The 27,526-nt window shown below is 50.7% G+C and overlaps 2 protein-coding genes and 1 long non-coding RNA gene across 3 annotated transcripts; all 3 read left to right on the top strand.

Annotated features, from left to right (window-relative positions):
* The first annotated feature begins 1,496 nt into the window (after positions 1-1,496).
* On the top strand, positions 1,497-4,199 carry LOC110593984. Its single transcript, XR_002481180.1, has 5 exons — positions 1,497-1,565; positions 1,776-1,954; positions 2,305-3,292; positions 3,947-4,090; positions 4,172-4,199. It is a non-coding gene; the product is annotated as an uncharacterized LOC110593984 (long non-coding RNA).
* A 14-nt stretch (positions 4,200-4,213) lies between these two features.
* LOC110593983 (complement C3-like) lies at positions 4,214-6,730 on the top strand. The gene is made up of 5 exons (XM_021705443.1): positions 4,214-4,378; positions 4,605-4,805; positions 5,104-5,265; positions 5,533-5,662; positions 6,554-6,730. Exons 1-5 carry the CDS (start codon positions 4,220-4,222, stop codon positions 6,640-6,642), a joined length of 741 nt encoding a protein of 246 aa, XP_021561118.1. The 5' UTR covers positions 4,214-4,219; the 3' UTR covers positions 6,643-6,730.
* A 1,918-nt stretch (positions 6,731-8,648) lies between these two features.
* LOC110594030 (complement C3-like) lies at positions 8,649-25,788 on the top strand. Its single transcript, XM_021705483.1, has 21 exons — positions 8,649-8,848; positions 9,391-9,479; positions 9,584-9,723; positions 10,321-10,526; positions 11,236-11,287; positions 11,465-11,551; positions 11,720-11,923; positions 12,983-13,058; positions 13,559-13,732; positions 16,886-17,039; positions 19,601-19,660; positions 20,563-20,653; positions 21,925-21,970; positions 23,012-23,099; positions 23,412-23,498; positions 23,725-23,830; positions 24,259-24,423; positions 24,717-24,803; positions 24,891-24,980; positions 25,082-25,217; positions 25,656-25,788. The coding sequence occupies exons 10-21, from the start codon at positions 16,977-16,979 to the stop codon at positions 25,786-25,788; spliced, it is 1,152 nt and encodes a 383-aa protein (XP_021561158.1). The 5' UTR covers positions 8,649-8,848; positions 9,391-9,479; positions 9,584-9,723; positions 10,321-10,526; positions 11,236-11,287; positions 11,465-11,551; positions 11,720-11,923; positions 12,983-13,058; positions 13,559-13,732; positions 16,886-16,976.
* The last annotated feature ends 1,738 nt before the right edge of the window (positions 25,789-27,526 follow it).

Here is a 27,526-nt window from a genome sequence, read left to right as displayed (position 1 = left end):
TCTCTGCTGCTGCTTCCCCCACTTGAGTTCCCCTCCCCGCCCCCATGCTCCTGTGTTTGTCTACTGGCAGGTACATCCTGGTGACCCCCCCCCCCGAGCCCTGCGGGTCGGCAACCCTGAGACCATCCATGTACAGGCTCACTCGGACTCCCAGCAGTCCCTCAAAGGGACCCTTGAGGTGAACCTCACCATATGGGACTTCCCCATGAAGAAGGCAGTGATGGCTAAGAGCCACCTCATTCTCTCAGAAGAAAACAACTTTATGAAACAGACCTCTGTGACGGTAGGTGACAGGCCAGGATGGGTGGCCACAGAGGGAGGCTCTGGGTCAGCAGCAAGGATGGAGAGGGGCAGACTCTAGAGGGACTTCCCACGAGGGACACTGGAGAAGAGATGCAGGGTTTGGATATACTTACTCCTCCTCTTATGTCCCGTCCAGTTAGAAATCCAAAGTCCTCTGAGTCCAGGCTCCAACAAGGGCAGTGACTAGCCCAGATGATGTCTCTGTGAGAATTAATAAAAGGCGCCCTCTGCTGGTGGCTTGGGAAGCTGACCGTGGATTGGATTGCATTCCCACTTTGGCTGGATGTCCTTGTGCAGGAGCAACCTGCAAGGCAACCTTGCTCCCAACCACAGAGCCAGAGGGCCCCGCCCCCCACTCAATTGTTTCTCCCAAGATCTGGCTCAGGGATTTGCTCCCAGGGATGGAGACCTCAGCAGAGCCTGAGGAGTGTGGGCTTCTCTCCCCAGATTCCCGAGAGCCTGATATACCCCTCACAACCAGGGCAGCAGTATGTCATCATCCGGGCAACCTGGGCACCCATCTCGACCACTTCATTCATGGAGAAGATAGTGCCGGTGGCTCCCCATGCTGGCTACATCTTCATCCAGACAGACAAGCCCATCTACACCCCTGAGCACTTGGGTACAGCCCCCAGGCACTTGGCCTAGGGCAGATGCTGACTCTCATTCCCAGTCTCCCCCATTGCCTGTCATATTCCACCTCCCAAGGTCACCCTCTGTCCAAAGACCCCTATATCCTAATACCCAAGATCCTAACGACTACCTCCCTCTTCAGATTCTACCCAGAACTCAGAGTCTTCCCTCTCCCTCCAGTTCAATACCGGGTGTTTGTTGTGGACCACAAGATGGATCCTGTGACCAGGATATTCACTCTGGACATCAAGGTGGCCTCTCCTGATGGGAGGGTGGATCCCAGACACTGAGGTTATATCATGTGCTGAAGGCCTGGGGTATGAAGCACCCACCCCCTGTCCCCACAGAACCCGGAGGGGATCACTGTGATCAGCCAGAATCTGCTAGCTGAGGACGGTTTCTTCACAAGATCCTTTAAACTCCCACAGATTGTCAGGTGCCCTGCTGGGAGCCCTGTGGATGGAGGGATGGAGGCTGTCCTTCTCAGTCTCCATCTCTCCGAATTTTCTGTGTCTCAGTTTTGGGACCTGGAGCATCGAAGCCAGTTACCGAAGTGCAGCCAAGCAGAAGTTCAAGGCAGCCTTTGATGTCAGGGATTATGGTGAGCAGGGTGTGATGGGCTGGGCAAGGTGGGACATGCAAGAAGCAGGGTTGGAAGTGGAAAAGAGGTCTCATGGTGCACCAGCTGTGTGCTAGGGCCTAAGCTGGGTGCTGGTGAACAGAACCATGTGTTCCAATCTTTGGGGGTTGCAAGAGTCACTGAGGAAGGAGTGAACAGGGAGGGGACAAGGGGGGGGCAGCAAAATACTGAGGGTGCCCACTGCCTTTACTCTACCCAGTGCTCCCATCATTTGAGGTCCAGCTGAAGCCAAACCAGACTTTCTTCTACCTCATCGATGAGGCTCTGGGTGTGGACATCGAGGCTTGGTAAGTCCCCTTGTTCCCAGCCTGGCCAGAGGACCAGGAATGCCAAGAAACTGAATGGGTAGAGAAGCAGGCCATTTCTGTGGCACTTAAGGTATGGTAGAGGTACTCTTTGCCACCCATGAGATATTCTTGGCCACCTACATTGTTTTGTGAGGTTGTCTAGACCATGTCTGCCACGTGTAGGTAGTACAGACCATCCCTTCAGGTCTCTGGGGTTGTATAGGACACGTCGCCCACCTAATAAAGTCATGCCATGTCTCATGGCTTGGACCATCTCTGAAGGTCCACAAGGTAGCACAGGCAAATTTGCCATCTTACGAATTGTCCAGACCATCTCCACAGCACTATGAGGTTGTACAGACCATTTGTCCACCTAAGTTGTAAGGGCCATATCTGCCACTTCTCGACACTATGCAGACCATTCCTATGCATGCCTCCTAGGCTGCCTGATGAGGTTTTATGGGCTACCTCCACCATCTTGTGAGGTTGCACAAGCTACATCTGCAACCCAACACGAAGCTTGATGAGACACATTTATCACTTCCCAGCATTGTGTAGGTGAGCAATGAAACCATCTAAGTTTCCAGGGGTCACTCTGCCCCTCCCAAAGATTTACCACCATCCCTGCAGCCTCATGAGGTCATACAGGACATCTCTGCAACCACATGAAGTTGTGTGGGTGCTTCAGAGCCAGTGGAATGACCTTCCACCCACCCCCAGGTATGTATTCAAAGAGCCAGTGGATGGACATGCTCTAGCCATCTTCAGGGTGAAGTTGCATTCCCACCGGATGCCCATCCAGAGCTCCCTGCAGAGAGTGGAGGTGACTGAGTCTTGACTTCTCTCCCCCACCAACTTCCCTCTCCATCAACCCTCCTCTACTCCCCAAGAAACTATCTCCTCTTCTCTCTCTCACCCTGAGAGCAGATCTCTGAATGTCCGGGCCACATCTCCCTCCAGAAGGACACACTGATGTCCACATTCCAAGGCCCAGAAGAGGACTTCATTGGGGCCTCAATCTTTGTCAACGTCACCGTGTTCTCTTCAGGTGCCACCCTCACCCAAGCTCCTGGCTGAGGTCAGGACAGTGTTCTTACCCAACCTAGACATTCCACCCATGTGACCACGGGCCACCTCCCAGTCCATTTCCTCATCAGATAAATGCAAAAATGCCAGAAAGGCTGGAAGGAGCTGAGATTGTGTTACTGTCTTTCTCTGTCTTTACCAAGACAGGCCTCCCATACCAGCAGCCCTGCCACTGCCCCAAGAAACTGAACCTCCTCCACAGACCTCACAGTCCCCTGTTTCTCCAGGGGGTGAGATGGTCCAGGCTAAGACCTCTGGGGTGAAGATCATCCGGAGCCCATACAGCATCAAGTTCATCAGGACACCCCAGTATTTCAAGCCTGGGATGCCCTTCTACGTTAAGGTCAGAGTCTGACTTCATTCCACCCAGGGTCTTGGGGCTCCCTTCCCCTAATAGACCCTTCTCAGGAGACAAAAACCCACACTGGACTCACCTGTCCCCCACAACTTACAATCCATCAGGCCTCCCACACCAATCCCACGTCTCTCTCAAGTCTTAACCCAGGTCCCCCCAAAGCACTGTGATGACTCCATAATTTCTCTGTGGGGGGCTTAGTGGTCACAGTCAGGCTGGAAGGTGGTGCTCAGGGGGTTATCTTGAGGCTACTTTTGCAAGGCAAGCATGCTGTTTTTACATGCATTCATTTTGGGTGACTTTGAGATGTCTGATGGACATTAAGAAAACTAGAAACATCCTTTGGTGCCAGTCCTACTAAAGATTTCCCCAAGCCCTCCACATCTCTCCACTCCAATTCCCTCCACCTCCACCCCACCAGCACACCAACACCCAGGGCCATCACATATGATTACACACTGCAAAACTTGAGGGGGTGCCATTCATAAAAACTCTAATATGAATGGTGTCCCCAGTGTTGTTCAGTGCACAACTTGTACAGCTATACAAGGCAGTCCTGTCCAGATCAGATTCCCAGTACCCACTTCTCATGCCAGGCCACCACCAGGCCTATCTTTCATCTCACCCCTTATTCTACCTCAGGTCTTTGTCTCAAATCCTGATGGGTCCCCAGCCTCTAGAGTCCTTGTCCGATGCCAAGACAAACAAGACCGCACCTCAGCCAATGGAGTGGCCATTTTGACCATCAACACAAATGCAAATAATCGGGAGAAGCTCCCTATCTTGGTACCAACTTAATGGGGCAGGGATGGTGGAGCTGTGTGAGCTGGAAGAGCTGGAAGTTTACTTGCCCATCACTCTCCCCAGGTAGAAACTGATGAGCCTCTCCGGCCGGAAGAGCAGGCTTCAGCCAGTATGATGGCTTGGCCTTACTCGACTCAGGGTGGGTCGGGGAACATCTTGCACATTGAGGTGAAGACAGTCGCAGAGGTTGGCAGCAGCGTCTACCTGAGCCTTGTCACAGAACATCAGAATTCTGAAACCAAGAAACAGATCACTCACTTCACCATCCTGGTGAGTGGCTAGGACTAAAACCTAAGCCAAGGAATTATTTCCCTGGAACATCCCTGGCTAGCTGGTTTGGAGAAACTGAACAGTGGTGTGAAGGTGGGAACCATTTGGGGTGGCCTCAGACTAAGGGGCTGAAGCAAAGGAACTGTGGGTCTCCCTTGTGAACTGAGATGGCTTCAGGAAAAGGTTGACCTTACCCTTCTTATTCTTGTCCTCCCTTGTCTCCAAGGTCCTGAGTAAGGACCGGATTGTGCATGCCAAACATCAATCAAAAAGTGACCTCACGGTAACCACTATTGATGTGACTTCAGAGATGCTGCCCTCCTTCCGCATCCTGGCCTTTTATTTACTGCCTAGGGGAACAGGTCAGGATCCTAAACTGGTGGCCGACTCCGTATGGGTTGATGTGAATGACAGATGCATGGGGACAGTGAGCCAAATTCCTTGAAGTTGCACATTACCATCATAAAGCTTGGATGGGCAGAAAGTCTGTCCAAGTTGAAGGGCTCCAAGTCTGGGGGCAGGGGAGAAGAGGAGATGTGCCCTTAAAAGCTCACCCTAGAGCATGGCGAATATGCAGGCAAATGTGTGGAGTTGGGATTGGCATGGTAAAGTTCCCGGATGCTCCATCAGGGCCATAAGGAGCATAAACTTGAAAGTAGACTCGGGTAAGTCTCTTGGTAGCATATGAGCCCCTTTTCCTGACATCTCTGTTTTTCCTGGCTCAGCTGAAGGTTGGTTTGGAGAAAGAAAGACGCTTCCAGACTTTGAAGCCTAACAGCCACGTGGAAGTGAAGGTGACAGGTGATAAAGAGGCCACAGTGGGGTTGGTGGCCGTGGACAAGGCTGTCTATGTCTTGAACAGCAAGCACAAGCTCACACAGAAGAAGGTGAGAATATGTGGGCTATGGGCCAGGAGGTTGCCTGGAGGTTCTAATAACTGGGGCTTTAGCTTCTTCAGCTGTAAATGGGCAACTTTGATGGTTGCAAGGATTCAAGGAGCTAGCACACAGCTAGAGATTGGAAGGTGATAAGAGCTCAATAAATGGGAGGTGGTGTGAGAATTATTATTTGAGCCAGCTATTTCAGTGCACCATTGCTCCTTTCCTGAAAAGGTCATACAAGCTCCAAAGCCAGGTTCCTATCTTAACCCCCAGGTCTGGGATGTGGTGGAAGAATATGACATTGGCTGCACAGTGGGCAGTGGGAAAGACGGACTTGCTGTATTCAAGGATGCTGGATTGGACCTGAAGATGAGCACAGGGATGCACACCCCAGCAAGCTCAGGTACAGGAAGGGACGTGCTGGGGGCAGGGTGGGTGGGCAGTGTTGTCTAGTGGTTAAGAACATGAGGTTTGGTGTCAGACAGGCTAAAATCTAGGACCCTCCTACTTACCATGAGTCAGTTACATTTCCTCTCTGAGGCTCCATTTCTTTGTCCATAAAATGGGGATAATAATAGAAGTGACTCACTACCTCTTAGTTAAGATATAGGTTTGGTCATGGGTGTCAGAGATACAAACAGTAGCTTAAACAAGGTAGAAGTTTATTTCTCACTCAGTAACAGTTCTGATGTCATTCTGGGACTCAACCTCCTTCTAGCTTGTTGTTCTGCTATATTCCAAGACGGCATCTCATCAGGACCTCATGCCAGGCAAGAGTATGAAGGGAAGTAGGAAGGGGAGACACTTCCTCAGATCTCATTTGCCGGAACTCAGTCATGTAGCCCTACCTAGTTGCAAGGGAGGTTGGGAAATGTAGTCTTCATTCTGAGTGATATGCAAAAGAGGGAGGTTTAGTTGCCCCGGTTGAAGGGGGAAAGTGGATACTAGGGACAACTAAGAGTGTCTTCTTTCAACTATAAATAATGATATCAATAATAGTTTCTATTTACTACAAGCTGGACACTGTGCTAAGTACTTTTATATGCATGATCTCATTGATAGAACTTTGATTGTACCAATTTACATAGCTGGAGAAATTAATGCCCAGAGAGTTTAAGTGACTTCCTGAAGATTGCACAGATTTTAAGTGGTGAATCATGACTATGAGGAGGCTATGGGATTAAATGCAATGATGCTTAGAAAGCACTGGGCATTCTGCAAGCACCTAATAGATATCAAGGATGTTGATAATGATCTTGACGGTGGTCCTCTCATTCTTCTCTCTGACCCTCAGACTGGCAGTGCCCTCAGAGCCCCCCTGCCAGCCGTCACCGCCACTCCCTGAAATGGCTGGAGACCAAGAGGAATGCAGGTCAGAGCTAAAGCTGGACATGTCCCTCCTGGCTCCCTAAACTACTGTATTCATCAGAGCTTAGAAGAGAAAACTGAAACCACTCTAGGTGCTTCAAGCAGAAAGGGAGGGATTTGGTGATGGGAGTCTGGTGCTTTCAAAATCATTAGACGGTCTGTAGGAGTGGACATCAAAAGGCTGCTTGCTGGGACTCAAGATCACCTCATTGCAGTTTTGCAATGTGTGAAATCTCGGGAAACTTCTGCCAATATCTCTTGCGATGCTGGTGGGTAGATAACAAAGTGCAGAAATAGTGCCCATTACAAAAACACACGGAGTTCACCTGTGACTGGGGTTCACCTGTCAGTTACCACTGCCACAGGGAAAATGGCCTCCACTTCTTCCACCCTTCAAATCTTACACAAGCGTGTCTCTGTGGCAGAATCTTATCCCATCTAGAACCCTAGCAGAAGAGAGTCTGGGAAATGCAGCTTCTAGATGTCTAGGCTTTGTGATACAAGAGTGAACGTAGACAAAAGGAGAGATGGGTGCTGGGTACCAGTGGATAATAGCAAACCTGCCATCCCCAAGGCCAGGGTGTGGACCAGAATAAGATGTGAGCCTGGAGTTCAGGGAAGATGGGAGGCAGCACTGAGTGGTGTTGGAAGCATGGGTTCTGTGAATCTTAGATTTTTCAGTCTCTTTGAGCAGTGCTAATGACTTTGTGGATCTAAATAAAGAGAAAGTAAGTGAAACCTAATAGAAATTGAGATAAAACCTTAACTCTAATTTTGGTATTAAAGAGAATTATGCTAACCCCCTGGGAAAAGTTTATAATATAAGCCGTTGTTTTGTTTATGGTAACGATAAGTTGTATCATTTAACTATAATTATGTTAGTGGTAAACAATAAGATTTTTAAATTGCTATATATTTTAAGTTATTTATTTATTTATTTTTAATTTTTTAAAAGATTTTATTTATTTATTTGAGAGAGAGAATGAGATAGAGAGAGAGCATGAGAGGGGGGTGGGCCAGAGGGAGAAGTAGACTCCCTGCTGAGCAGGGAGCCCAATGTGGGACTCGATCCCGGGACTTCAGGATCATGACCTGAGCCGAAGGCAGTCGCTTAACCAACTGAGCCACCCAGGTGCCCCTATTTATTTATTTTAAAGAGAGAGAGAGTGTGAGCAGGAGGAGGAGCAGAGGGAGAGGGAGAGGAAGAGAATCTCAAGCAGACTCCATGCTGAGTGCGGGGAGCCCGACGCAGGGCTCAATCTCACGACCCTGAGATCATGACCTGAGCTGAAGCCAGGAGTCGGACGCTTAATGAACTCAGCCACCCAGGTGCCCCTGAATTGCTCTATTTTTATCTTTAAGTGTATTCCTTCAGTTTGCTAACTTAGAAGCATTCAGCTTGACATCATGCTTTACAACAAGTTTTATGTTTTGATTTTTTCAAAACACATGATGAAAATCAGAAGTTGAAATGATGGGGCGCCTGGGTGGCTCCATCAGTTAAGTGTCTGCCTTTGGCTCAGGTCATGATCCTAGAGTCCTGGGATCGAGTCCCATGTCGGGCTCCCTGCTCAGTGGGGAGCCTGCTTCTCCCTCTCTCTCTGCCCCTCCCCCTGCTTGTGCTCGCTCTCTCTCTCTCTCAAATAAATAAAATCTTTTAAAAAAAAGTTGAAATGGTATCTCTAATATAAAAACATGGCAATCCCTGCCAAGAAGGGTGGGGAGGAGGAGGGGGAAAAAGAGAGGCAACAGCATGGATTCTAGTGCCAGCCCTGCCACTTGGGAGCTGTGTGACCATGGGCCAGTGAATTAAACTCTCTGTTGTTTAGCTTCCTCATCAGAACCCACCACATGGGTTCAATGTGAGGCTTCAGGAGGAAGATACAGGCAAAGTGCTAGGACCAGCATCTGCCAGAGTTATGGATACATAGAGACCAGGTGTATGTGGCATTGAGGTAGATGGGTCCCAGCTTCCTCTGGTCCCGCTCAGCCCCTCCTCAGTCCCTCTAACTCTGGCCCACAGTGAACAAATTCAAGACAGAGCTGGAGCGAAAGTGCTCTGAGGCTGGGCTCCGGGAGAGCCCGGTGGGGCTGTCGTGGGAAGAGAGGACCCGGCATGTCCGCCATGGGCCAACCTGTGTTGCTGCTTTCCTGAGCTGTTGCCATCTGTCTGAGGCCCTGACTCAGGAGGCCCGGGAGGAGCAGCTGCTTTTGGGAACATGTGAGGAGGCCATGGCAGGAGGCGGGGGCGTGGGGGGCGTGGGGGGCGTTGGGGCTTGCCTGAGGGGCGTGAAGTGTCATGGGACAAGTCAAGGGGAGATAAGGGCCAGAAGGGGATGGAGTGGGAGGACCATGGGAGAGAGGCAAAGGAGACACTGCCCCCCATCCCCTCCCTGAAGCGGATGAAGGTGAGGACTTAGATGACCTCTTCCTGGAGGACCAGCCTATCCGAGACTTGTTCCCTGAGAGCTGGCTCTAGATGAAGTTTAAACTGCCGGAAAGTACATCAGGGTAGGACCACAGCCCCCACAGCAGCATCTGGTCCCTGGCCCTTCGAGACATCAGTGGATGTCAATCATAGCCAGTGTTCCCATGGTGACACTGAGCTCTTGGTATAGTCAGTATAACCGCCTGGAGGGGGATACAAATCCCAGTGGTTCCCCCAAAAGGACGGCCCTCTAGTGACCCACTGACCCCTGGGCAGTGACCCCCAGTGCAGAGGCTCTGAGCACAAACTCACTAATGCCCCCCCTTCCCTGCCAGAGGCATCTCCCACTACAGCACTCTTGTGACTGTGCCAGATTCCATCACCACGTGGCAGTTGGTGGCTGTCAGCCTCAAGCCTGGACAAGGTGACCCCACAAGCCCAGGGCTGAGGAGATGGGAGAATGGTGGTCCCGCCCAGCCCCGGGACAGCTGGCCTCTGCTTAATGCCAACATACTCCCCTGGCTCTAGGTCTCTCCGTCTCAGACCCCTTTGAGTTGACAGTTATGAAATCACTCTTTGTGGATCTCAAGTTGCCCTCCTCCGTGGTCAGGAATGAGCAGGTCCAGATCCAAGCCGTGCTGTACAATTTCAGGATGGAGCAGGTCAAGGTGAAGCCTGAGCCCTCCCCTCCTCTCAAACCATCCATCAGTGTGTTTTATAAAGGGGTTGGAGTGTGTCCATTATTCAAAGGGGCCAGCGAAGTGGTTGCTCTTTTAAAAAGCTTCTGGGGTATTTTCTCATTTAAAACGTACAATAAGGGGCACCTGGGTGGCTCAGTCGTTAAGTGTCTGCCTTCGGCTCAGGTCATGATCCCAGGGTCCTGGGATCGAGCCCCGTATCAGGCTCCCTGCTCAGCGGAGAGCCTGCTTCTCCCTCTCCTACTCCCCCTGCTTGTGTTCCCTCTCTCGCTGTGTTTCTCTCTGTCAAATAAATAAATAAAATCTTTAAAAAAATAAAATAAAATAAATAAAATGTACAATAATCCCAGCAGATGGCTGCTATTATTGCTTTTGGTGTAGAAGTGAGGAAATTGAGGCACAAAGAGGTGAAGGGGCTTTCCTGAGGTCACACAACACAAGTGTCAGGCAAGGTCTTAGCTCTCAACCACTATGCTGTGCTGTCACCTACTTGGGATTTCCAGGGTGGGGAGAGGGAGGGAATTGTGACTAGGGTCCTAGACCACCCAACTGCCCACCTTGCCCCAGGTCCGTGTGGAGTTCCCCCACAAGGAGGCTCTGTGCAGTGCGTCAAAGCCAGAAGCCCCATCCCGCCGGGTGGTGGTCATACCCCCACCTCCTCCAAGATGGTGCCCTTTGTGCTTCTCCCACTTGAGATAGGCAAAGTGGATGTGGAGGTCAGGATTAGGACAACTGAGGTTGAGGACCATATAAGGAAGACACTTCTGGTCAAGGTAATGGGTACCCCCACCTTTTGTTACTGGTGCAGTTAGTGGGGCTTCCCCGGGGCTCCCAGGGTGTGATCACAGGACGGACGGGTATGCCCGGGATCAACAACATCAGGCCTCTCAGATGGGAGTGAGGTGCAAGAGAATGGATTTGAAAGTTCAATCACAGAGCTCCCACTATGGGACTTTGTTGTCAGGGTGGGTTCAAGCCTTGTCTCTGCTGTGTGACCTTGGACAATTTACCTAACTTTTCTGAGCCTTTGTTTCCTTATTTGCAAGGTGTGACCATCATCACATCCAGAGCTGTGAATAATAATCAGAGAGCTGTGAAAATTATATCTCATATTGGTTGTGCACAACCCATTAATAATACTTTATTCACTTCTCTTATTTGCTTAATTTATTTACTTAACAAACACATGTTTAGCACTTATGATATAAACACTTCAAGAATAGTAATTCGTTGAGCCATCAGAACAACCATAGGAAGTAGGAGCCTTTTATGGATGAGAAAACTGAGGCACAGAGAGGTTAAGTAATTTGCCCAAGGTCACACAGCTAGAACATAGAAGGATTGGGATTTGAACCCAGATATTTGGGATCCAGAGTCTGTGTTCTTTATAGCTAACCAATGCCTCCTCCTACTGTCATTGTGATTGTCATTATTACTATTATTGCTGTTGTTTTTAACTTGCTTCATCATTACATCTCACAGGCAGGAGGGCAGATACAGCAAAAATCCCATAGCATCCTCCTGAACCCCCAAGGTTTGTGGGGTCTGCGGGGAGCATATGGGATCCTAGGGCCGCGTCAGGATGGAGGGAGGAGCTGAAATGAGGGGGTCCAGCCAGGTGGGCAGTCTGAGCTCCTCCCGGCTCTGCATACCCTGACCTCCCCAGCCCCAGAATCTGCTTGTCACAGAAGGCTGTGCCTGCTCAACCTAGGTCAAACCCAGATGGAAGTGGTGCCAAGACAGAACTTTTTGGACATGGTGCCCAATACAGAGGCAGAAGTGTTTGTCAGTGTCCAAGGTGCTTAGAACAGAGATGACTCCTGGGGGGAGGGATTGGGAGACTGGGGAGCTGGCTTCTCCCACACATGCCTGGGCACAGGGGCGGGAGGAGCTGGGGTGCCCATGTGGGGTGATTGGAGCCATGGCGGATTAGGCCATTCCTGAGATGATTCTGCTCATCTGATAGGTGACATCCTTGGCGAGACAATCCTGGGCACCCTGACACCTGGAGAAAAATGGCAACTGCTGAGGGTCCCGACTGGTTGCCCTGAGCAGACGCTGAGCAAATTGGCACCTGTGATCATCCTGACCCACTATTTGGATGCTGCTGGCCAGTGGGGCAAGGTTGGAGTGGAACTCAGGGAGCAGGTGATACAGAACATTGTCAGAGGTGAGAGGGGTTCCCTCCTGGGACCTCAATGAGGGTGTCTGGGACTCTCTGGAAGGGTGGCTGGGGTACCCCCAGGGTTGGGTGTGGCCCCTACGGGACTCTGCCCAACAACAACATTCATACCCTGACTCATCTCCCAGGTTACAACCTGGTACCAAGTCCCCCAGGTGCTCCTTCATCTGGACCCCTCTCCCAGACTACAGTCTGACAACAGACACCCTGGTTTACCTCCAAAGCAGCAGCCCCCAGGTTCTGTTATATTCAGACACTGTTCTAGGTTACACCCAGTCAGTGACATGCCTTGGGTTATACCCCTAGAGAACCCCCAAGCAGAAAACTCCAGAATAATCCCAGGTGGTGGCCTCCCCATTACCCCTTTCCAGGTTATATCCACACCTCCCAGGTAACAACCAGAGATGCACACTCCTGGTTATACCCAGACAGAGACCCTCAAGTTAATCTGGGCACTGACCCCCCTTCCCGGTTACACTCAGACACCAGGTCTCCATCCAGGTGCTCTCAACAATAACCCTCAGGTAACACCTCGACACTATCACCCCCAAAGTTACTCCCAAACAGTAAGCTCCCAAGCAACCTTCAGGTAATACTTAAGTAGCAACACTCAGAATACACCTGAGAGGTACGCCTCCGAGATTACACCCAGGAGTAGCCTCCCCTAAACTGCACAGACACAGTGACACCCCTAATTTATAGCCAAGAAATAACTGTCAGGGAAACTCCCAGGTAGTGGCCCCCAGAGTACCCCTTTCCTGGGTTCCACCTTCCACAATCCCTCTGAGCAGAAATTCCCAGTCACACCCTTTCCCAGGTTACTCCCAGATGACACTGGACACTGGCTACCACAGTCACACCTGGGCCCTGCAGCCACCTCCTGATACACCTAGACAAGTCCCCTCCTATAGTTAGACCTAGATAGGATGCACCCCCAAGTCACACCCACATCTTACCCCCCAGATTATGCCTGATACCTGACTCCCCTTCATAGCCACACCCAAATGCCAAATCTCCCTGAAAGTTCTCCTCCACCCATTTCCCCAGGTTACACCCACATGCTGACCCACCGGAGTGCACACAGCACCTACCACATCAGCAACGGACACCCGGGAAGCACCTGGTAAGGACGAGGATGTTGGCAGTCCTGCCACAACCACCCTGAATGAAGCCCAAGGGCCAGCCTGGCGCTTAATGATCCTAGGAGCACCCGAGCAGCAGGGGCTTGGGGCAGGCAGCCTTTGGGCCAGAAGTATTGCTACTTGGGTTTTACCTGAGGGTTACCTGGGAGTTTAGAGTTTGGGGGTAACTTTGGGGGTGATAGTGTCTGGGGGTTACCTAGGGGTTATTGTTGAGAGCACGTGTCTGAATGTCGGAGAGACGGGTTAGTGTCCATGCCGCCAGATCTGGAGAGCAGCAAATGAAGGGTCAGTCTGGAGCAGCAGGTGTAGACTCCCCCTAGTGTAGAAGCCCCTGTCCTCGAATCCCCTTGGCTGCTATTCCCAGTCATCACCCACCCCATCTCCCCTGACAAGCTCAGTGCAGGGAAAGCAAACCTTGAACAGATTATTTCAAGTCCTCATTGAGGCCACCAAGGCTCTGCAGGGAAAAGACCCTGCAGAGCCTTGGAACACGAGCTACGTGTTCCGGGTCTTTGCCCTGGCCTACTCTATCATGACAACCGGCATGTTTGATCTGCACTCTCTCTGTGCCCCTGCCAACTGGATCATCACCAAGAGGCAGGCAGAGGATGGGCACTTCTTGGAGAATGGCCCAGTGATCATGGCATCCATGCAAGTGCCCACTGCCCTCCCCCCCCCTGGGCTGTTCAAATCCAGGGCTCTGTGCACTGATAGGGTGAATCTCAGGCCCTTGACCTGTTTGCAGGTAAAATGAGAACAGGAAAAAGCCAGGGCCCGGCACCCAGCATCACATCCCTCTGCTCTGGACCTCCCTGGACTCTGTTACAATGTCAGAGAGGCTGGGCACATCTGGGACCCCGTGATGTGCCCACTTCACTTTGAGTGGCTCCAGTCCTGGCTCTCTTTCCTCTGGGCTGAGTCTTCTCAACCTCCCAGCCAACACAGCCATCCCTACCAGATATTCCTCCACATCAGCCTCCAGAAATAGCTTTCAAACAGTCTGGGATGTCTCTCCCATGTTCAAACACCTTCTATGGCTCACAGTTGTCTATGACGGTATCTCTCTATTATATCCCTCTCTTCTGTAACTCCCCCACAAGCCTTACCCCTCACTACTCCCTGATCACAGATCCCTCCAATTCACTCTGTCTTTGCTTATGCTGCTCTCTCCGCATGGAATAGCCATGGCCCCATCGCTTTTTCTTTTCCTTGGCTGGCCAAATTGTGTTTTCTCTTTAGATTTAGCTCAAACCCACCTCCTCCAGGGGCCTCCCCTGAATACCAGCCCTGTATCTCTATTATTGCACCCATGACAGTAGGGATGTCATTCAGTCATTCAATAGATATCTATCCAGCAACTGGTGTGTACCAGGCCTTGTACTAGACAGAGGGGAGACATAGCAGTAAACAAGACATTTACACATTACACATTTACCCCTGCCTTGTAGTACTCACAAGCTGGGGTGTGGGAGGAAGATGGAAGTTAGCCAAATAGTTATAACTAGTGATTGTTTAAATCACAACTGTGCTAAGTTCCATGGGAAAGAAATACCAGGAGAGAGTATTTAATAGGGGTCATGCCTGGTCAGGGAACCTGCAAAAGGAAGGGACAGCAAAGTAGCAACCTCAAGAAGGAATAGAGTTGGTGGGGGAAGAATGGGAAAGAGAGCTCCAGGCAAAGGGAGCAGCACATGCAAAGGCCCTGAGGCTCTGGCGTGTTTGAGGAAAAGGAAGAAACCAGAGCCCAAAGATGGGAAAGGGGTAGTTCGTCCTGAGGCCTGAGAGGGTAGGAGAGATGCCAGGCCCTGAAACCTGCAGAGCCTTGGTGGCCTCAATGAGGACTTGAAATAGTCTGTTCAAGGTTTGCTTTCCCTGCACTGTGAGTCCTTCCAGCGCAGGGAAGCAGGTCTGATTCATCATAGTTGGCAAATATTTGCTGAATAAAACTCTGGGTGAATGCATGAACCCAGAAAAGACAGATTGCAACCCCAGATAAAGGAAGCAGTTAGGGAGTTGGGAGGCCTGTGTGAGCAGGAGCCAGATGCTGTACAGGAAGGTTGTACAGAGAGGGGTTACAAACAGGTTTCACAGACTCACAGAAAGGAGTTTCTTTCTACCAACAAACACTTACCAGGCATCTACAATGTGCCAGGCACTGCTTTAAGCACTGAGGACCCTGGGCAAACAAAATAGACAAAAATCTCTTCTCTCATGGGGTGGGCTCTCTCGTGGAGGAAGGACAGGCAATGAGCATGAGAGAGACCTAAGTGATGTGGCGTGCATGGCAGAAGTGACATGGGGAAAGATGCAGGGAAAGGGGAATCAAGGTGATGGGGTGTCATTTTGGAAGGCTTCATGAAGAGATGATGTTTGTACAGACCTGAGGAGGTGAGGGAGCAAGTCATGTGGATAATCAAGGAAAGAGTGTTCCAAGCAGAGGAAACAACATGTGCAAAGGCCCTGAGCCTGGAAGTGCCCAGTATGTTTGAGGAACAGTGAGGAGGCTGGGACAGAGTGAACAACCCTGGAGGAGAGGGGGAGGAGGAGAGCTGAGGGAGGGGGTGGGACAGATGGTGCAGGGCCTTTGGGGCTGCAAGGAGGACTTGAGCTTTTCCTCTGAGTGAGATGGGAGCCATGGAGGGTTTTGAACTGAGGAGGGATACAACCTGATTCAAGAGTTCACAAGCTTCATTGGCCACCATGGGAAGAAGAGATGGTGGGGCAGGAATTAATTCCTTGGGGCTCTTGTAAAAAGTACCACAAACTGGATGACTCAGAACAACAGAAATGTATTTATTTTATCACAGTTCTGGAAGCTAGTAGTCCCAGATCAAGGTGTCAGCAGGGCCATGCTCCTTCTGAAGGCCCTACGGGGGAATCCTTCCTTGTCTCTTCTAGCTCGATGGCCTCTGGGCAGTCCTTGGCATTCCTTGACTTGTAGCTGCACAACTCCAACCCCTGTCCCCATCCTCATTTGCCCTCCTTCCTTCTGTGGGTCTTCATATGGCCTTCTTTTAGGACACTAGTCACTGGATAGGGTCCACTCTAATCAGTATGACCTCCTATTAATTTAACTAATTACATCTGCAAAGACCCTATTTCCAAGTAAGATCAATTCTGAGGTTCTGAGTGGACATGAATTTTTTTTGAGGGGGGAACACTATTCAACCCAGTACAGAGGCTGAAGGTGGAATTAGAAGACTAAAGAGGAACTTGAACCCTAAATCAGTCATTTACCAGCAATGAGGAGACCACTTCTCTGGCCACGACTTGCCTCATCAGGAAAATGGAGCTGCTAAAAGAATGCTTTGAGATAGTGTGGAGGATAACACATCACCCTCCATGGCTGTTGGCTTAGGTTGGTAATGCAGACCCCACACAGGCAAACCTTGAGGTGGTTCCTCCTCCTCCTCTCTCTCCCCATCCTGCTTTCAGCATCCTCCAGCCCAGAGCTGAGCACCTGGGAGCTTTTCAAGGTCACACAGGAGAGGTTGGGGAAAGTCTCTCCAAGACACTAGGGGGATCATGGGTGTGATCCTGCATCCACAGGGTGGCTACCGAGGCTCTGAAGCAGACATATCCCTCACAGCTCTTGTCCTGATTGCCCTGGATAAGGGGAGGGACTTGTGCATCCAGGAGATACCGGTAAGACCCCAAGAGGAGGGCAGGCTCTACAGAGCCCTCTAGATCCTCTGCCCACAAGAAGTTCCCCCATCTTCATGTCCCTCCCCATGCATCCCTCTCTTCTAACTCCTAGACCCCTTTCCTCTAATTGCCCCGCTCTACTTTGCTCTCTCTGACTTTCTAGAATTTGCCTGCCAGCATGGAGCGAGCCCGTAGCTTTCTGGAGGAACGCCTTCCCAAAATTAATACAACTTTTGCCATAGCCATAGTTTCCTATGCTCTGGCCCTCACCAATAGCCCCTGAGCCAATGACCGCCTGGACAGCTTTGCCAGCCATGGTGAGTGTGGGCCACTTTTTTGTGTTAACTATGTGTTAACCACAGTCATGGGGGGCACGGGGAGGGGGATTGTATGATTTCAAATTCAGCAATGTGTGACTCATCACCTTAGCGGTTATTGAGCATCTGTGGTGTGCCAACTCTTGAGCTCAGACTCTGAAAAACCAAGGTCAACAACACTGATATGGTCCTTGCTCTCAAAGGTCCCACCATCCCTGGGGGAAGCAGGCAAAAAACAAACAGATCAACTACAGATTGAGACAAGCACTGAGATGATAACATACAAGATGGGTGGGAGAGATGATGCGCAAAGAGGAGTATGGATTGGAGAACTGGGGAGGCCTCTGTGAAAAAGGAATGCCTCAGCTGGAATAAAAGATAAGAAGGCCCACCTGTGTGAAAGGCCAAGGACATTCCAAGCTAAGAGAATGGCATGTGCAAATGCCCTGAATTGGGAAAGTGCTTGACATGGTGGTCAAAGATGGAAAAAACGTCATAAAATGTGGTTAACCGAGGGGGCCTGACTCCCTTGGCCTGCCCAATGATCCTTATCCCATCCTCCTCCAAGTCAAGAGGAATGGAGTTAGGAAAACTCACTTTCGGTGGAACTGGTGGGACTTGGAGGAGCTTCTCTGAACCTTAATTTCCCCATCTCTAAATAGTTAGAGTCCCTGTCTCCTAGACATCTAGGAGATATCTGTTCCGAAAATAAAATGTCCATATGCCTCCTCAAAGAGTTTCATATAAAGTAAGTGCTCAATAAAATAGTGGATGAGAAATTTGGGCCAGATGACAGAAGGCGAGGACAGGTTTTGGTAGATGGGCCCAGTTTTGGGTGACAAAGTGGTCATCCATCTCCTAGATAAAACCCACTGGTCCAAGAGCCACCTGGACAAGAACTCCCTGTACACCATTGAGGCCACGGCCTATGCGCTGATGCAGAAGGTGGTGTTGGGTCGGCACAATGAGACGCACGCCATTGCCAAGTGGCTACTGGAGAAACGGGAGCTAGGCGGAGGCTTCAAGTCCACCCAGGTGACCCGAGCCTCGGAAAGAGGGGGTTGGGGGGAGGGGCGCTAGCCGAGGTGCTGACAAGGCCAGCCCACCGGAAGGAGCTACCCGTGGTGCTGATTTGCCACGCTGCGGGTTCCCGGGGCGCTGTCAGTGGTGCTGATCCGCGGCCCCATCCCAACACGTAGACTACTGTGGTGGCCCTTGAGGCCCTCACCCACTTCCGCGAAGCTGTCCCTTTCGATGGGGTCCAGGATCTCCGGATCCAGATAAGCGTCCCCAAGAAAGCCTTGGACTTGGAGTGGATCGTTGATCAGAACAATGCCTACCAGCAGCGGACAGCAAAGGTAGGGCACTGAGGGGCAGACAGGAAGGCCATACAGAGGTGGCATTGGGGATGAGGCCAAGAGTCATGTCCCTGCCAATCTCCCTCTCCAAGATTATCTCACAACCAGTGTCTATACTGTCAGTGTATTGACTCATTTATTCCACCATATCTTGAGCACCTATTGTGTGCCAGTCATTCTCCTGTGCAATGGGGATGCATTATGAAAGATCTGTGGCCTCTGCTCACATGAAACTTACAGTGTAGAAAGAAACTAAGACAAAAAGTATTTTAAGCTTTCTGGACATAGGGAAAAGAAATGTGTGTAAAGGGGAAAATATCCTGGATGTGAGGAAGAAGATAATCTCCATGACCTTACTCCATGGAGGAAGTGATATTTACCTTCAATCCTTTGACCCAACTTTATTGAGCACTCATTGTATGCCAGGCACTATTCTAGGTGATGGGAATACAGCCATAAATAAGACATTAAAAAATCCCTTTCCCTGTAGAATTTTATATTTCAATGGTTGAGACAGACAATAAAGAGATGTGAGTAAGTAGCATATGTTGTGTGTTACATGGTGGCAAGTGCTATAGCTAAAACTTAAGCAGAAAGGGGGGGATGAGCACATCAAGGAGTTGCAATTTTAGATAGGAGGGGCAGGGAAGTTCTCACCAAGATGGTAACATTTGAGCAAAGACCTTAGGGAAAGGAAGGAGCGAGCTTTGTGGATATCTAAGCAGAGGAAACAGCAGGAGCAAAGGCCCTGAGGCAGAAGTATCCCAAGAATAGCAATGGGGTTTAAGCAGGGGTGATGAGAATGGATATGAATTTGTAAAATTTTTCTCTGGCTGATAAGGAAGAATGTATGATGGAAACAAGAGTAGATGCGGAGATGCCAGGGAGAAGAATCTTGTGGTGGCTCCATGCACAAGGAACTCTGTAGACACTTGAACAGATTGAACAGATGTACATTAGGACAGAGCCTGAGTTGGCAGTTGCAGTTGATCTGTGACAGTGTAGATACCACAAACGCTCTATCAAAAATAAAAAAGTAAAACCATCTATGTGGGGAGAGGGGGCAGTGAGTCACTAGACCTCAAGTTAGGGAAATTACTGAGGCCTCACTGCCCATACTTGCTTTCCTTCCCAACCCCGTTGCATTTGAGCCATGTTTTGCTGCTTCCTGTGCGCTCAAATCCTCTTCTTGCTTCCTTTCAGTTCTCTGCCCAGGATGACCTAGAGATCAAAGCCAGTGGCAGTGGGAGAGGAACAATCTCGGTAGGTCTGGTGTCCCACCATGAGGTCCTTAACTGAAGCCCAGCACCACCACCGCCCCCTCCCCTTGCTGGTGGGAATAGAGACAGTCTATTGCAAGACAAGATTGAAATCAGCAATATTTCTAGCTACCATTTAGGGCACTACTATTTGCTAAGAACCAAGTTAAGGACACCTCGAAACCTGCCCCTAGAAAGTTGGTAAAAATATAGACTCCATTTAACAGGTGGGGAAATAAAGACTCAGAAAGTCTTCACTTATTATGAGTCAAGAGTCAGGAGAGGTAGAGGCCAGAGGTTTTTGGACCTATCATGCTGAGTCCTTGAAGGGGTGTCTCTTTCTTCACCTCCCCAAAGGAAGATTCTCCCTCCAGCATGCCTTCCAATGCCCGGAAGATGACTCCACCCTTTCCCCCAACATCTAGGGGCTCCATTATATCTTCTGGCGCCATGCCCTGTGGCCCAGGAGGACAGACCTCTTGTTCACTAAATTTGAACAGCCTGTTTTCATATTTCTGGCAATGGAGTCACAGTTGAATCTCTGCCTTTGTTGTGTGACTTTGGGCATGTCATACTCCTCCATGAGCCTCGATTAAATTTAAATTAAGTAAAATTAAAAATTCAGTTCCTCGGTTGCGCTAGCCACATTTAAAGTGCTCAATGGCTACATGTGGCTAGTGGCTACCATATGGACAGGTAGAGACTATTTCAATTACTGCAGAAAGTCCTACTACACAGAGGTGGTCTAGACTCTAAAGAGTGTTCTGGTCACTGCACCCAGAAATTTGGGGGGTACAGACTTTGCTGTGAATTATCCACAGGGGTGGAACCTGGATAGGCGAGGACTGGAGTGAGGAGGAAGGGAGTGGGTGGGAATGATCTCTGACACCTTCCCTGCCCTGGCAGATCCTGACCATGGACCACAGGTCCCCAGAGTCTGGGGAGGGCACCTGCAACCTGTACCACCTGAATGTGACTCTCCATAGTACCTTGGAAGGTGAGCCTAGACCCAGGGATTCCCAGACCTTCTTTTTTATTATTTTATTTTAGCTTTCATTCAGTAAGCACATGTATTGCCTTATTCAACTCTTCAACAAATATTTATTGAGCATTTACTATGTGTCATGCCTTGTTTCTGGACTCTGGGAACACAGGCATGAACAAGAAAAAATACCCCTTCTCCTGGAGCCCACATTCTAGTAGGGGGAGACAAACAATAATACAACAATAAATAAATTATACTCTTACTGCTATTTATTTATAACAATCTGCATTATAAAAAAATAAATATATAACACACTAACAGGTGATGATAACTACCACACAAAATAAAGCAGGAAAAGGTGATACACACTTGGAGGAGGTCCAGGGGAAGCACTCTGAGGAGATGGCATTTGAGCTCAGACATGAAATAAGTGAGAGAATGAGCCAGGAAGGATCTGAGGGAATAGCATTCCAGGCAGGCAGAACAACAGGTGCAAAGGCCTGGAGGCAAGAATAAGCTCACCTGGTTTGAAGAAGCCATTGTGGCCACAGAAGAGCAAGGGGTAGAGTTTTAGGAAAAAGAGTTGGAGAGGTGATGGGGGCAGATGGTGTAGGGACTCATGGGCCACGGTGAGAACTTTGGTTTTTGCTCAGTGAAGTGGGAGCTATAGAGGGTTCTGAGCAGAAGAGGGATATGACATAGCACAGGTCTGCACAGGCTCCTTCTGGCACAGACTGTAGAGGGCAAGGGCAGAAGCTGGGAGACCAGGGAGGAGGTGACTGCACTGGTCTTGCAGGAGATGATGGGTGCTGAACTGGGGTACGGGGTTGTGGAGATGATCAAAATGGGATTCTAGAGTTCCTAGTCCGGGGCACCAAGGAGGAAGAGACAGGACTCTGCCATTGGGAGCTCACCATAGGGATGAGAAGAATAACCCTCAACAGCCCCAGGATTTTAAGGGACTAAAAGTGACCAAGGCTTTGGCTCAGGTTGCATTTCTTAATAATAATAATAACAGAAGTAGTAGTAGTAATAGTAATGGTAGTAACAGTAACTGATGGTTATAAAGCACCAATAAGGCACTGTGTTAAGTGCTTTACTTGTATTAACTCATTTAATCCTACAACACTGCTGGGTTGAGAATATTATGCTCCCCATTTACAGATTAGGTAACTAAAGCACAGAGAGTTTAAGCAACTTGCCCAGAGTCACACAACAGAGCCAGGATTTGAACCCATGAAGCTGTGTTACCCAGCCTCTAAACTCCTGCCTTCTCTCTGCAGATAATAAAAAGGGGGAAGAGACCTTCCAGCTCCAGATGGAGACAAGGTTAGGGCACCAGGATCTTGGGCTGAGCAGGAGGAAGTCCTCACTTCCTGGTATCCAGACTCCTTACGTATTGAATGGAGGGTGGGAACCAGCCACACTTCCTTCTCCATGCTTCCCTCATCCTACTACCCATCCTGCCCTCCCCTGCCCATTCCCCTGCCTGCCTCCCACCCTGCCTGCCCATGCTTGTCTACCATCCTGCTCCCCAATCCTGTCCTTCAACCTGCCATGTCCTGGGAAGGTGGGCTCCATCACGGCAAACATGCTCTATGTCCCAGATGCCCAGAACTGGTTTCAAGCCCACAGCTCTCTCCATCCTCATCTTCTCGAGACATCCCAGCCCCCACCCAGTTCTGCCCTGTCTCCCAGATGCCCTCACCCAGGTCTGCCCCAGATAAAAATATGTGTTGAGCATCTGCTGAATGCCAGGCTCTGTTCTAGGAACTGAGGGTACAGTGTGAGCAAGGCAGCTCCTCTCTGCCTGGTGGAGCTCACAGCGTATCTCAGGGGAGATAGACAATAACAAAAGTCATCCAGAATCAATGTAAAATGACAACTGTGACTAAATATGGCAAAGGAGAGATCCAAGGAGCTACAGGAGAGCAAATTAGAGAATGATTTGGTGCATAGGCTGGAGAAGGCTTCCCAGAGGGAGTGATGGATCAGTGGAAATTGCAAAGATGCAAGGATGTTTCAGGATAGAAAAAGGAGTGAGGACTCCAGGCAGAGAGCCACAGCATGTGCCAAGGTCCAGTGCAGGAGAGAGACACTGAGAAGTAATCACATGAAGGCTGGGTTGAGAGGAGGCGAAGCAGAAGGGTGAAACAAGGCGTCTGGTAAATGTTGTTAAGCAAGGAAGCAACCCATCAGACTCCCGCTTGCTAAATCTGTAAGCTTGCTGAGGGCAGAGGAGTAATGGGGAGATCCAGGAGGAGGCTGCTGACTGCATTCATCCAGGCATGAGAACGATGATGGCAGTAGGAGCACTGGGGAGAGGCAGGAAGAGAGTGGGAAGAGATACTGGAGCTGTGAAATCCCCAGGTTCCAGGGAAATCGAGAGACCACAATGAGCGTCATAGAGGTCTCCCTGCTCATCGGCTTCTACCCCAACCAGAATGACCTCAAACAGGTAATGGAGGTCCCACCTGCCTACTCCTGAGCAGGGTGGGGATGCCCTAGCAACATCCCACACTCCTCGTGTGAACACGGGGATCAAGGCCCCCAGGTTAATGCCCCGTGGTCTATAGCCATGATCACCTCTGATTGCCTCCCTCCATGACCTTAGACAAATCCTTGCCCTGATTGTGCGTCAGTTTCCCCGACACTGTTGTTGATGGGACAAGGGCTGGGAGCTTGAGAGTTACTTTACACTGACTAGAGTTCCTAAAGCTGGGACCTCAGGGGGTCTCTGCCAACCTGCAATCCTCACCCTCTGCCCCAGCTTACGAGTGATGTGGAGATGTATGCCTTCCAGTATGAGACCAAGATGAATTCCAGTGACAACACTGTTGTCCTCTACCTGGAGAAGGTAAGGAAGCCTGGGTGGCCCCCTCCAGAGGCCTATGGGCAGCCTGGTGAGCACATAATCCATGGTCAGCGCCTTGGGCAGTGTTGCCAGAGAATCATAGTGCCTGAGGTCAGCTCCCCAGGCTGCAAGGCCACGTTGTCAGTGCTTTGGTCAAGGCCCTGTGGTCAGTGCCCCATGGTCAGTGGCCTGGTCAGCTCAGACAGGATTCCCTCCCCCCACCCCCCAGCTCTCCCACAAGGAAGACACAGTGCTGGGCTTCCGGGTCCACAGGACGCTGCAGGTGGAGTTCCTGCAGGCTGCCCAGGTCACCATATATGACAACTATGAGCCTTGTAAGCACGGGTAGGGGTTGGGGGGTGGAGGGGTATCCCCGGAGGGGACTGCGAAGGACTGGGCCAGGAGGGAGGGATGAGCGGTGGGGCCGGGAAGGGGTATTGAGGCGTGGCTGAGAGGGGCCTGGGCATTGGGGGGAGGGTGCGGAGAAGGTTGCTGAAAGGGACCGACAGGGGTGTGGTGATAAGGGGCGTGGCCTTCCTGGCTGGTCAAAGCTGTGGGAGTCTGGAAGGGGATGGGATGGAGAAGTGACTGGGCTCGGCCCCGCTGGGCAAGAAGAGCAGAGTCTTCAAGGGGGAGGGGCCTGCGGAGGGAGTGACTGGGCAGGGCCAGGTGGGGTGAGGGGTTGGGGGGGTTTCGGGGGCGGAGCCAGGGGTCCCCAGGAACGCTGGCCCAAGCCGACCCCAGGCACACGCCCCTCTCTCAGCCCGGAGGTGCAGCTCCTTCTACAACCTGCCCACAGAGCATTCTTCCCTGCGGAAGATCTGTCACAAAGATGTCTGCAGATGTGCGGAGGGTGAGGTCCTGGGGACACCGAGGCGGGGGCTGCCAGGCTGGGGATCCAGGAGCCATTTATCACCTCCTGGCTGTCGTCTGGACGGAGTTTAGACAGAGAGAGATATTGAGACTGGAAAACAGAGACAAAGAGAGACAGAGAAAAGGAGACCCAGAGACAGACTGGCACACACAGCCAGGCACAGCCAGAAATGGAGGGAGACGTAAAGAGACTCAGATGGGAGGAGATCGAAAAGAGACATAGAGGAAAAGAGACAGAACCCTGACCCAGAGACCTAGAGGTGTCTGGCCTGGGGCCAGATGGGGGTCAGATGGGAGGAAGCCCCCTCCCTCAGCACAGCCAGAGCAGATGCCCTCCTGACCCCGCAGAACAGTGCCCATCTCCGAGGAAGGACAGCACCCGACTGAGGCAGGAGGAGCTCCAGGCAGTAGCCTGTGAGACAGGCGTGGACTTTGGTGAGTGCGGGAAGTGGCGGGAGGCAGGAGGAGGTCCACCTGCAGGCCAGATGCCAACAGGACACCCTCCTGCCCCTGCTTTCCCAGTGTACAAGGTCAGGCTGAAGTCTGTGAAGTCCTCCACCTCCAATCCCTACATCTATTACGACATGAAACTCGAGGACATCATCAAGAGGGGTATGTCCGAGGGGGCAGAAGAGGCAGTGTGAGGTTCTACCCTGGGGATCCCGATGGGCCAGGTCTGTGTATGCTCACACACTGGATCTCCTCCCCTCCAGGCACAGACTCTGCCGTGTCCTTCACCATGAAGAAATTCGTCTCTCACGCCACCTGCCACGACTCCCTGGGGCTACAAGAACAGGAGACATACCTCATCATGGGCCACACATCAGACCTGTGGAAAGTCAAATCTGAGTGCGTGGGGGGTCCTGCTGTCCCAGGACTCAGGCGTGGGCCCCCTTCCCTACCCCAGCCCAGTCCCTATCAGCACCAGAAACCCTAGGTTTCAGGGCTGCCCTGAAGGGAGGTACTGACCATGCACTGCACAATTCCAACAGGGGGGGCGTGCAGAGGGGGGACTCTATTTGCATGTAGATGCTGTAGATGTAGACAAAGACAAAGATTCAGTTTTCCAATAGAGGGAGGTAAAGAATCAGAGGAAGAGGAGACTTTTTTTAAATCCCCAGCCATGTGGGCTACAGGCTGGGGGCCCCAAGATGGCCTGGTGGAGTGGGCATGACAGGCCTTGGCCCTGGGAGGCTGCCTATCAGGGAAGAGAAGCACAGCAGGGAGGGCTCCATGCCTCCAGGGCATGGGGCTCTCCTCACCCTCCTTGCCATCTCTCACCCACAGTTACATCTATGTCCTGGGCAAGAAGACATTCTTCATGCAGTGGCCGGCCGATGGGGATGTGGGCAAGAAAGAATTGCTGGACAACCTGACGGGATTTTCAGAATATATGAGCACTCATGGTTGTGAGTCCTGAGACTCTGAGTTCTCTACTGTCCTCAGGAGGTTGTTTCCAAGCAGGCACAGGCCACTGGCCTTAACTCCAGATAAAGAGCATGGAGTATCATACCCAAAGTCCATACATTTGTCCCTGCTCCAACATTCATCAAGGGCCCTGCACAACCAGCCCCAACATTGAAGGGACCTGCCTCCTCCCTCTCCCTCCTACACCATTTCAATTACACTGGCCTCTTCTGTGTCCTCCCAACACCCAAGTTGATTCCTACCGCAGGGCCTTTGCACTCACTGTTCCCTCTACCAAGTACACCCTTCTTCCAGATATCTGAATGGATTGAACCCTTCCCTTATTTGGACTTTCTTCTTTCTCATGGCTGAATAATAGTCCAGAGTTTAAATGTTTAAATATTGTTTCCTCAGGGGCGCCTGGGTAGCTCAGCTGGTTAAGCATCTGCCTTCGGCTCAGGTCATGATCCCAGAGTCCTGGGATCAAGCCCCGCATCAGGCTCTCTGCTCAGCCGGGAGCCTGCTTCTCCCTCTCCCTCTGCTGTTCCTCCTTCTTGTGCTCTCTTTCTCTTTCTCTCAAATAAATGAATAAATAAAATCTTTTTAAAAATGTTGCTGGGAGCCTGGGTGGCTCAGTCGTTGAGCGTCTGCCTTCGGCTCAGGTCATGATCCCAGGGTCCTGGGATCGAGCCCCACATCAGTCTCCCTGCACAGTGGGAAGTCTGCTTCTCCCTCTCCCACTCCCCTTGCTTGTGTTCCCTCTCTCACTGTCTCTCTCTGTCAAATAAATAAAAATCTTTTTTAAAAAAATTAAAAAATGTTGCTTCCTCAGAGATACTTGCTTTAATAACATACCTAAAATAGACCCCTTTCCATCACTCTCTCCCCTTACCCTGCTTTATTCTCTCAATAACACTTATAAATATTTGATTATAATATTTATTGGTTTGATTGTTAAATGGGCATTTCTCCTGCCTTACAATGTCAGCTCCTTAAAACCAGGGGCCATGTCTGTCTTGTTCACTGCAGTATTCTCATTTCATACAGCAGGGGCTGGTACATAATAGGTGCTCAGGAAATGACTGTTGAATGAATGAATGAGTTATGAATGAATTTGGTGCCCACCCTGCACCTGGTCCTGATGGAAGATTTGATGGGGAGCCCCAGGCAACTGGGGAGCTGAAACAAGGGGCAGGGGAAAGTGAATGAGTTTCATCATGTGGCCTGGGTTGGGCATGGGAGACCTGCCCAGCCAAAGCAGCAACTCATGTGTCTCCAGGAACCCCCAAGTGCTAAGGGACTGCAAGGCATCCAGGATGGCTTGATCTTCGGGTGTCAATGAGGGACTGAGGTAAGAGGGAGAAAGAGAAAGATGGGGCAGGGAGGCTGCTGGGTGGGCTGACTTCATAAAAGGTTTTGAATACCAGGCTAAAGGATTTAGTCATTATCAAGGGCAGTAGGGAGCCATGGAAGACGTTTGAGCAGGAGAGGAACTGACCAGCCCTGAGGTAGAAGGCCCAGCTGAGGTTGATGGATGAGAACTGAGTTGATGGCTGGAAACCTGGGGAGGAGGCTGGAGCTGTGGGGCCATAGGCTAGCATGGTGGCAACTGCCTGAGTTCAAATTCTGCCTCCACCTCTTCCTGGCTGTGTGACCTTAGCCAGCACCTCTCTGTGCTTTGGTTTCCTCATCTTTAACGTTACTTCCCTCAGAGAGGAATTGTGAGTGTCAGCATATAGTAAAAATTCAAT

Source organism: Neomonachus schauinslandi, chromosome 1 (genome assembly GCF_002201575.2).
Source record: "Neomonachus schauinslandi chromosome 1, ASM220157v2, whole genome shotgun sequence".
In the NCBI taxonomy this organism is placed as follows: Eukaryota; Metazoa; Chordata; class Mammalia; order Carnivora; family Phocidae; genus Neomonachus; species Neomonachus schauinslandi.
The sequence above is the reverse complement of the archived record's forward strand: the minus strand, read 5'-3'. Positions and strand labels throughout refer to the sequence as shown.

Coding starts and splice junctions, on each gene's coding strand:
- LOC110593983 (XM_021705443.1), top strand. CDS start 4,220: ATGATGGCTTGGCCTTACTCGACTCAGGGTGGGTCGGGGAACATCTTG. Junction 4,379..4,604: donor TCACTCACTTCACCATCCTG/GTGAGTGGCTAG, acceptor CTTGTCTCCAAG/GTCCTGAGTAAGGACCGGAT. Junction 4,806..5,103: donor ATGACAGATGCATGGGGACA/GTGAGCCAAATT, acceptor TTCCTGGCTCAG/CTGAAGGTTGGTTTGGAGAA.
- LOC110594030 (XM_021705483.1), top strand. CDS start 16,977: ATGCTCTGGCCCTCACCAATAGCCCCTGAGCCAATGACCGCCTGGACA. Junction 23,831..24,258: donor ATATGACAACTATGAGCCTT/GTAAGCACGGGT, acceptor CCCCTCTCTCAG/CCCGGAGGTGCAGCTCCTTC. Junction 24,424..24,716: donor TTTATCACCTCCTGGCTGTC/GTCTGGACGGAG, acceptor CTGACCCCGCAG/AACAGTGCCCATCTCCGAGG.